The 9,781-nt window shown below is 47.2% G+C and overlaps 1 protein-coding gene across 2 annotated transcripts; it reads right to left on the bottom strand.

The window, feature by feature from the left end:
- Positions 1–277: 277 nt before the first annotated feature.
- Positions 278–9,781, bottom strand: LOC115130987 (regulator of cell cycle RGCC-like). Of its 2 annotated transcripts, none has more exons than XM_029662602.2 (5): positions 9,612–9,781; positions 9,144–9,329; positions 8,271–8,351; positions 4,296–4,358; positions 278–1,139 (listed from the first exon to the last, which is right to left on the bottom strand). In XM_029662602.2, exons 1-5 carry the CDS (start codon positions 9,652–9,654, stop codon positions 1,072–1,074), a joined length of 441 nt encoding a protein of 146 aa, XP_029518462.1. In that variant the 5' UTR covers positions 9,655–9,781; the 3' UTR covers positions 278–1,071. The 2 variants fall into 2 exon arrangements, with proteins under 2 accessions (XP_029518462.1, XP_029518463.1); XM_029662603.2 differs by having other exon boundaries at positions 278–2,386; positions 9,612–9,777.

The following is a 9,781-nucleotide window of genomic DNA, read 5'->3' as shown; positions in this document are numbered from 1 at the left end:
GCGTACGATCAAATATTTCCTAAATATTTGATCAATTCAACATATTCACTCATATCTCCTCGGTGACATAGCTGAGGCCCCCAAACAATGTAAAGGGTTTTGAGAAAAGTTGTAAAAGTGCTATTTAAATCCAATCCAATAGCATCATTATTCATGTGATATCATTGATAGCATTAGATAGATATATATATAGATAGATAGATATATACATATATAGATTACTCCGTGCTTCTAGACTATTTCTTGGCTTTGAAATAACTAAAAAAGAGAGCAAACATTTGTTTAAATACGTATCTTTATTCCTCTGTACAAAAATCATTATCATCATCAGGTTAGGGACTGGTCTGTTTGTAGTATAGTATAATATAATACTGTACATCACTTTGCACTTTACAATATAAAACGGAGCATTTTCACAATTACTGTACATGGGGAGGTTCCAACACATTGGGTTGTGATAACAATGGGTTTCACTATTATAAGGCCTTCCACCAGGAAACAGCAGGTTGGCATAAACACTTACTGATCATAAGATACTGTGGAGTCTCTACTGCTTCCCCCATTGATTTGATTCATATCTGCATATTAAATGGCACTCATTCATGTTCTCCTGTTGAAGAGAGACAGGTTCATGTTCTCCTGTTGAAGAGAGACACGTTCATGTTCTCCTGTTGAAGAGAGACAGGTTCATGTTCTCCTGTTGAAGAGAGACACGTTCATGTTCTCCTGTTGAAGAGAGACAGGTTCATGTTCTCCTGTTGAAGAGAGACACGTTCATGTTCTCCTGTTGAAGAGAGACAGGTTCATGTTCTCCTGTTGAAGAGAGACAGGTTCATGTTCTCCTGTTGAAGATTGAAGAGAGACACCTTCATGTTCTCCTGTTGAAGAGAGACACCTTCATGTTCTCCTGTTGAAGAGAGACACATTCATGTTCTCCTGTTGAAGAGAGACACCTTCATGTTCTCCTGTTGAAGAGAGACACCTTCATGTTCTCCTGTTGAAGAGAGACACATTCATGTTCTCCTGTTGAAGAGAGACACCTTCATGTTCTCCTGTTGAAGAGAGACACCTTCATGTTCTCCTGTTGAAGAGAGACACGTTCATGTTCTCCTGTTGAAGAGAGACACCTTCATGTTCTCCTGTTGAAGAGAGACAGGTTGACTATAAGACAGCATGATTTAGGTGTGACTACGTCACCAGTCTGAGGGAAGGGATGTAGTCTACCACCTCAGTTCCAGTGGTGTTCTAGATATTGGAACATGATGCTCTTTTAATTCCTCATGTCTAACCTTTTTTTCCCCAGAGGGGCCAGGAGAGAGCTGGCTTTCTCCGAACACAACAGGACAGAACTGTGCTATTTTAGATCTGTGCGTGTGTGTGTGTGTGTGTGTGTGTGTGTGTGTGTGTGTGTGTGTGTGTGTGTGTGTGTGTGTGTGTGTGTGTGTGTGTGTGTGTGTGTGTGTGTGTGTGTGTGTGTGTGTGTGTGTTCAGCAGTAGCCATCCATGCAGCCTGTTCTCTCTTCTCTTTCCACGTGGTCTCAGCAGCTCTCTCGCCTTCTCCGTCTCTCTCTCCGTCTCTCTCTCTCTCTCCGTCTCTCTCCGTCTCTCTCTCCGTCTCTCTCTCCGTCTCTCTCTCCGTCTCTCTCCGTCTCTCTCTCCGTCTCTCTCCGTCTCTCTCTCCGTCTCTCTCTCCGTCTCTCCCTCCGTCTCTCTCTCTCTCAGTCTCTCTCTCCGTCTCTCTCTCCGTCTCTCTCTCCGTCTCTCTCTCCGTCTCTCTCCGTCTCTCTCTCCGTCTCTCTCCGTCTCTCTCTCCGTCTCTCTCCGTCTCTCTCTCCGTCTCTCTCCGTCTCTCTCTCCGTCTCTCTCTCCGTCTCTCTCCGTCTCTCTCTCCGTCTCTCTCCGTCTCTCTCTCCGTCTCTCTCTCTGTCTCTCTCCGTCTCTCTCTCCGTCTCTCTCCGTCTCCGTCTCTCTCCGTCTCTCTCTCCGTCTCTCTCTCCGTCTCTCTCTCTCCGTCTCTCTCTCTCCGTCTCTCTCTCCGTCTCTCTCGTCTCTCTCCGTCTCTGTCTCTCTCCGTCTCTCTCCGTCTCTCTCTCCGTCTCTCTCTCCGTCTCTCTCTCCGTCTCTCTCTCCGTCTCTCTCTCTCCGTCTCTCTCTCTCCGTCTCTCTCTCTCCGTCTCTCTCCGTCTCTCTCTCCGTCTCTCTCTCCGTCTCTCTCTCCGTCTCTCTCCGTCTCTCTCTCCGTCTCTCTCTCCGTCTCTCTCCGTCTCTCTCCGTCTCTCTCCGTCTCTCTCCGTCTCCGTCTCTCTCCGTCTCTCTCCGTCTCTCTCCGTCTCTCTCCGTCTACATCTCTCCGTCTACATCTCTCCGTCTCTTTCCGTTCACATATCTGTCAGACAGACAGTCGTTAGCATGCAGCAGTCAGGTACAGTTATGTGTGTGCGCATGTCTACGTCTCTGTGTGTTCTCTGAAACAGCACTGCCTCTCTGCTGATAGTGGTATCAGTGATAGTCATGTACTATAGACTACTATCACTGGAGGGTGTGTAGATAGCCCACCTCAACCCTGCAGACATGGAGCTGTGATTTAGCTGGATACTGCATATAGACACTAGGGGAGCTGTGATTCAGCTGGATACTACATATATACACTAGGGGAGCTGTGATTCAGCGGGATACTGCATATAGACACTAGGGGAGCTGTGATTCAGCGGGATACTACATATAGACACTAGGGGAGCTGTGATTCAGCGGGATACTGCATATAGACACTAGGGGAGCTGTGATTCAGCGGGATACTGCATATAGACACTAGGGGAGCTGTGATTTAGCTGGATACTACATATAGATACTAGGGGAGCTGTAATTCAGCTGGATACTACATATAGATACTAGGGGAGCTAGGATTCAGCTGGATACTACATATAGATACTAGGGGAGTTGTGATTCAGCTGGATACTACATATAGACACTAGGGGAGCTGTGATTCAGCTGGATACTACATATAGACACTAGGGGAGCTGTAATTCAGCTGGATACTGCATATAGACACTAGGGGAGCTGTGATTCAGCTGGATACTGCATATAGACACTAGGGGAGCTGTAATTCAGCTGGATACTGCATATAGACACTAGGGGAGCTGTAATTCAGCTGGATACTACATATAGACACTAGGGGAGCTCTGCGATTCAGCTGGATACTGCATATAGACACTAGGGGAGCTGTAATTCAGCTGGATACTGCATTAGACACTAGGGGAGCTGTGATTCAGCTGGATACTGCATATATACACTAGGGGAGCTCTGCGATTCAGCTGGATACTGCATATAGACACTAGGGGAGCTGTAATTCAGCTGGATACTGCATATAGACACTAGGGGAGCTGTAATTCAGCTGGATACTGCATTAGACACTAGGGGAGCTGTGATTCAGCTGGATACTGCATATATACACTAGGGGAGTTGTGTGATTCAGCTGGATGCTGCATATAGATACTAGGGGAGCTCTGTGATTTAGCTGGATACTGCAGGGATGACACTAGTGGAGATATGGGATTCAGCTGGACACTGCAGGGATGACACTAGAGGAGATATGGGATTCAGCTGGATACTGCAGGGATGACACTAGAGGATATATGGGATTCAGCTGGATACTGCAGGGATGACACTAGGGGAGCTGTGATTTCCAAATGGCACCCTATTCTCTTTAGGGATGTACTACCCCATAGGGCTCTGGTCAAAAGCAGTGCACTATACGGCTTGTAGGCTACTGGCTACTATCCGCTCTACATGTTAGCATCTCAATGAAGAGGGAAATGAATAATGGAATATAAGGAGATTGAAACACTAGACTAATGGAATATAAGGAGATTGAAACACTAGACTAATGGAATATAAGGAGATTGAAACACTAGACTAATGGAATATAAAGAGATTGAAACACTAGACTAATGGAATATAAGGAGATTGAAACACTAGACTAATGGAATATAAGGAGATTGAAACACTAGACTAATGGAATATAAGGAGATTGAAACACTAGATTAATGGAATATAAGGAGATTGAAACACTAGACTAATGGAATATAAGGAGATTGAAACACTAGACTAATGGAATTTAAGGAGATTGAAACACTAGACTAATGGAATATAAGGAGATTGAAACACTAGACTAATGGAATATAAGGAGATTGAAACACTAGACTAATGGAATATAAGGAGATTGAAACACTAGATTCATGGGTTATAATGTCATTGTCAGGTTGTGCTGAATTTTTGTTTTGTTTTAAGATGCATACCAGCAAGTTCCCGGTCCAAACTGTCGATGAATCTCTGTAGGTCTCCTGTGTCTCCCATTCTGGCTGCAGACAAAAAGGAGAGCATGTGAGAAGGAGAAAAGGAGAGTGGTTGAAAGGAACATTTCTGTGGAGAGATTCAGCAGTAGCAGCTCTATGTTCACTGGCATTTCCTCCTTTGGACCAGAGCAGGAAAAGTGATCCAACTCACAGAATTATATAAGAAGAATCTGCATCCCAAATGGCACCCTATTCCCTAGAGCCCTTAGGGTCCTGGTTTAATGTAGTGGACTATATAGGAAATAGGGTACCATTTGGAACACAAATGAAGGAGTCAGGACACAACCCCTGGTTTAACCAAGATAGAAAATAAAATGCACAGACTCTTATTCAGCTGGCTTTATAAAAAATCACATCTTAAACAGCCCATAATGTAAAACTCCACTGAGCCAATGAGACGCCTGCAGCACACCTCAGACTGACCGACATGGATCTTACAATGTTATATTTAGCTTATGAATGCTTTATGTAATGGTATGTATGTCTAATGCATGTCTTAAGTAGTGTAATGTATGTCTAATGCATGTCTTAAGTCGTGTTATGTATGTCTAATGCATGTCTTAAATCGTGTTATGGATGTCTAATGTATGTCTTAAGTAATGTTATGTATGTCTTAAGTATTGCAATGTATGTCTTAAGAAGTGTTATGTATGTCTAATGTATGTCTTAAGTAGTGTTATGCATGTCTTAAGTAATGCAATGTGTGCCAGTATAATGGAGACAGACAGACTGGTGCCCCGAAACCAGCACTCTGTGGTCTTTCCATTAACATTATTCCTTCATCTACATTAGACAATGTAGACTATTTCACCCAGCCACACACAGCTGCTTCTACCTCCCCCCAACTCCTCTCTCCTCCCCTCAAACCACTCTCTCCTCCCCAAAACTTCTCTCTCCTCCCCTCAAACCACTCTCTCCTATCCTCAACTTCTCTCTCCTCTCCTCAAAACACTCTCTCCTCCCCTCAAACCACTCTCTCCTCCCCTCAAACCACTCTCTCCTCCCCTCAAACCACTCTCTTCTCCCCTCGAACCACTCTCTTCTCCCCTCAAACCACTCTCTTCTCCCCTCAAACCACTCTCTCCTCTCCTCAAACCACTCCCTCAAACCACTCTCTCCTTTCCTCAAACCACTCTCTCCTCTCCTCTCCTCAAACCACTCTCTCCTCCCCTCAAACCACTCTCCTCTCCTCAAACCACTCACTCCTTCCCTCCAGACACTCTCTCCTCCCCTCCAGACACTCTCTCTTCCCCTCCAGACACTCTTCTCTCCCCTCCAGACACTCTCTCCTCCCCTCCAGACACTCTTCTCTCCCCTCCAGACACTCTTCTCTCTCCTCCCCTCCAGACACTCTTCTCTCTCCTCCCCTCCAGACACTCTTCTCTCCCCTCCAGACACTCTCTCCTCCCCTCCAGATACTCCAGACACTCTTCTCTCCCCTCCAGACACTCTCTCCTCCCCTCCAGACACTCTTCTCTCCCCTCCAGACACTCTTCTCTCCCCTCCAGATACTCTCTCTTCCCCTCCAGACACTCTCCTCTCTCTTCCCCTCCAGACACTCTCCTCTCTCTTCCCCTCCAGACACTCTCCTCTCTCTTCCCCTCCAGACACTCTCTCTCCCCTCCAGACACTCTCTCTCCCCTCCAGACACTCTCTCTCCCCTCCAGACATTCTCTCTTCCCCTCCAGACACTCTCTCTTCCCCTCCAGACACTCTCCTCTCTCTTCCCCTCCAGACACTCACTCCTTCCCTCCAGACACTCTCTCCTCCCCTCCAGACACTCTTCTCTCCCCTCCAGACACTCTCCTCTCCCCTCCAGACACTCTCCTCTCTCTTCCCCTCCAGACACTCTCCTCTCTCTTCCCCTCCAGACACTCTCCTCTCTCTTCCCCTCCAGACACTCACTCCTTCCCTCCCTCCAGACACTCACTCCTTCCCTCCAGACACTCACTCCTTCCCTCCAGACACTCTCTCTTCCCCTCCAGACACTCTCTCCTCCCCTCCAGACACTCTCCTCTCTCTTCCCCTCCAGACACTCACTCCTTCCCTCCCTCCAGACACTCACTCCTTCCCTCCAGACACTCACTCCTTCCCTCCAGACACTCTCTCTTCCCCTCCAGACACTCTCTCCTCCCCTCCAGACACTCTTCTCTTCCCCTCCAGACACTCTTCTCTTCCCCTCCAGACACTCTCTCTTCCCCTCCAGACACTCTCCTCCCCTCCAGACACTCTCCTCTCTCTTCCCCTCCAGACACTCTCTCTCCCCTCCAGACACTCTCTCTCCCCACTCTCTCTCCCCACTCTCTCTCCCCTCCAGACATTCTCTCTTCCCCTCCAGACACTCTCCTCTCCCCTCCAGACACTCTCTCCTCCCCTCCAGACACTCTCTCCTCCCCTCCAGACACTCTCTCCTCTCCCCTCCAGACACTCTCTCCTCTCCCCTCCAGACACTCTCTCCTCCCCTCCAGACACTCTCTCCTCTCCCCTCCAGACACTCTCTCCTCCCCTCCAGACACTCTCCTCTCCCCTCCAGACACTCTCTCCTCCCCTCCAGACACTCTCCTCTCCCCTCCAGACACTCTCTTCTCCTCCAGACACTCTTCTCTCCACTCCAGACACTCTCTCTTCCCCTCCAGACACTCTCTCTTCCCCTCCAGACACTCTTCTCTCCACTCCAGACACTCTTCTCTCCACTCCAGACACTCTCTTCTCTCCACTCCAGACACTCCCTTCTCCTCCAGACACTCTTCTCTCCACTCTAGACACTCTCTTCTGATCAGTGGTACATTATTTAACCATTATACCAACCCTAGGCAACCACCACACACTGACACACACACCTATACCAACCCTAAACCCCCACCACACACCTATACCAACCCTAAACCCCCACCACACACATATACCAACCCTAAACCCCCACCACACACATATACCAACCCCATACCCCCACCACACACCTATACCAACCCTAAACCCCCACCACACACCTATACCAACCCTAAACCCCACCACACACCTATACCAACCCTAAACCCCACCCCACACATATACCAACCCTAAACCCCCACCACACACATATACTTACACTAAACCCCCACCACACACATATACCAACCCCCAAACCCCCACCACACACATATACTTACCCTAAACCCCACCACACACCTATACCAACCCTAAACCCCACCACACACCTATACCAACCCTAAACCCCCACCACACACCTATACCAACCATAAACCCCCATCGCACACCTATACCAACCATAAACCCCACCGCACACCTATACCAACCATAAACCCCCACCGCACACCTATACCAACCATAAACCCCCACCGCACACCTATACCAACCATAAACCCCCACCGCACACCTATACCAACCATAAACCCCCACCGCACACCTATACCAACCATAAAACCCCCATACACCTATACCAACCATAAACCCCACACCGCACACCTATACCAACCATAAACCCCCACCGCACACCTATACCAACCATAAACCCCACTCCCCAACCCCCAGATTACGCTCAATAGCCCTGCAGGAGACAGGCTGTAGAAGCACAGCAGCCCAGCTTTGTTGTGTAAACTCAACTCAATGGTGATCGATGGTAATGCACTAATTATCTGTGTAAAAGTAATATTGAATGGACTGATAATGATCTCCTACTGCAGTGTTTCCCAACCCTGGTCCTCTAGTATCCCCAACAGGAAGCCGTTTCATTGTAGCTCTTGACAAACACCCCTCATTCAGCTCATTGAGGGCTTGATAATTAGTTGACTAAATGTGTTCGGAGGTGCTTGAGGACCAGGAAATACTGTGCTACTATGACTCTAGCTGGTCAGATAGCTCAGAGCTAGTTTAGATGGTCCACTGATGGGTTGAGATGTAGTGGTATAAGTCTCTTACCTTTGGGCGTCACTGTTATGCCTGCAGTGTGGAGCTCTTCTTCGCTGGTGTTCCAACTGTTACCCAGAGACACCTCACTGCCTGGAGGGATGAGCAAGAGAGGGGCAGACAAGGTTAGACCATGTGGAACAACTAATATTTACCATCTTAGTAGACACTTTTATTCAAAGCAACTTACAGTCTTGGATGTCTACCTGGCATTGCTGTCACGCCCTGGCCATAGAGAGGCTTTTATTCTCTATTTTGGTTAGGCCAGGGTGTGACTAGGGTGGGCATTCAATGTTCATTTTCTATGTTTTGGATTTCTGTGTTTGGCCATGTGTGGTTCTCAATCAGAGGCAGCTGTCTATCGTTGTCTCTGATTGAGAACCATACTTAGGTAGCCTTTTTTGTTTAGTGTTCAGCTTCACCATTAAAATGAGGAACACGTACCACGCTGCCGTCTTCCACCAACGGCCGTTACAATTGCAAGCTCCATGCTCTACCGACTGAGCTACAGAGGACCATTCTGACAGCTAATGTTGAATATAACTTTCAGATTGAATAAACTAATGCAACTCTTCATCCACAGACAGTCATGCACATCTATTCCATGTAATGGAGCAAACATGCATTAGTTGAAATGGTGTTATTTTGTGTTCCTTTCTATTTTCATGTTACTCTCTATTTTCATGTAAAGTTGATGCATGTTCATGAGCCGATGATGTCACCAGTGAAACCTGTCAAGTGTGGGTTGACGGTGGCTGCCCACATGCGTATTCTCCCGCTATACCACATCTGAGTCACCGTTCACGCATAAACACGCGCCCTCTTCCACCTATGTAATGGACACATAACAACGACCATAAAGGTTTAGACCTAAAGGCTACTCACTGCAGTCACTATTGTCCTCCACGCCGCTGTCGCTGACCACTGAGCCGTCGTCCCGCAGCCCGGTGCGCCGTTTGGCTTCAGACAGGAGCCGCTCGTATGCGTACGGGACGCTTTGTGAAGGCTCTCTCAACTCCTCAACCACATCAGCGAACTCCTGGAGCAGATCGGTTAGCTCCAGCTCCAAGTCTGATAGGGGATTTCGAATATGGTTTTAGTTAGAGTGAGAATAATTCAATTCGTGATTGAATATAATAAATTTACACGTGTATTTTAATTAGCCTATTAATAATAGACCTAAAGTGATTAACGTCAAAAACGAAATAACCGATACCAAACAAAATCAGGCTATTTGAAATCGATCCAGATTAAAAATCTACACCAGCAGGACTAAAATGCAAGAAAAAAACGTTGCAATAATCAATAGCCTAGTGATAAACATGTCACATCAAGCCAACACTCAGAACCCACCTGAAAAGTTGTCTGTGGGCATTCTGAAGTTTTCTGTAGACATTCTGAAAAGCGGGAATAATGCGTCGATGACTAATAGAATACTTAAACTGTTCAAGAAGTCAAGTTTCAAGTGGACACATGGGGTCTTCTGTTTATAAAGCCTCCTTAGACTCTACTCACAACGGGAC

Source organism: Oncorhynchus nerka, linkage group LG6 (genome assembly GCF_034236695.1).
Source record: "Oncorhynchus nerka isolate Pitt River linkage group LG6, Oner_Uvic_2.0, whole genome shotgun sequence".
Classification (NCBI taxonomy): Eukaryota; Metazoa; Chordata; class Actinopteri; order Salmoniformes; family Salmonidae; genus Oncorhynchus; species Oncorhynchus nerka.
The sequence above is the reverse complement of the archived record's forward strand: the minus strand, read 5'-3'. Positions and strand labels throughout refer to the sequence as shown.

Coding starts and splice junctions, on each gene's coding strand:
- LOC115130987 (XM_029662602.2), bottom strand. CDS start 9,654: ATGTCTACAGAAAACTTCAGAATGCCCACAGACAACTTTTCAG. Junction 8,352..9,143: donor GGAGGACAATAGTGACTGCA/GTGAGTAGCCTT, acceptor TCATCCCTCCAG/GCAGTGAGGTGTCTCTGGGT. Junction 1,140..4,295: donor TTTGGACCGGGAACTTGCTG/GTATGCATCTTA, acceptor TCTCTTCAACAG/GAGAACATGAAGGTGTCTCT.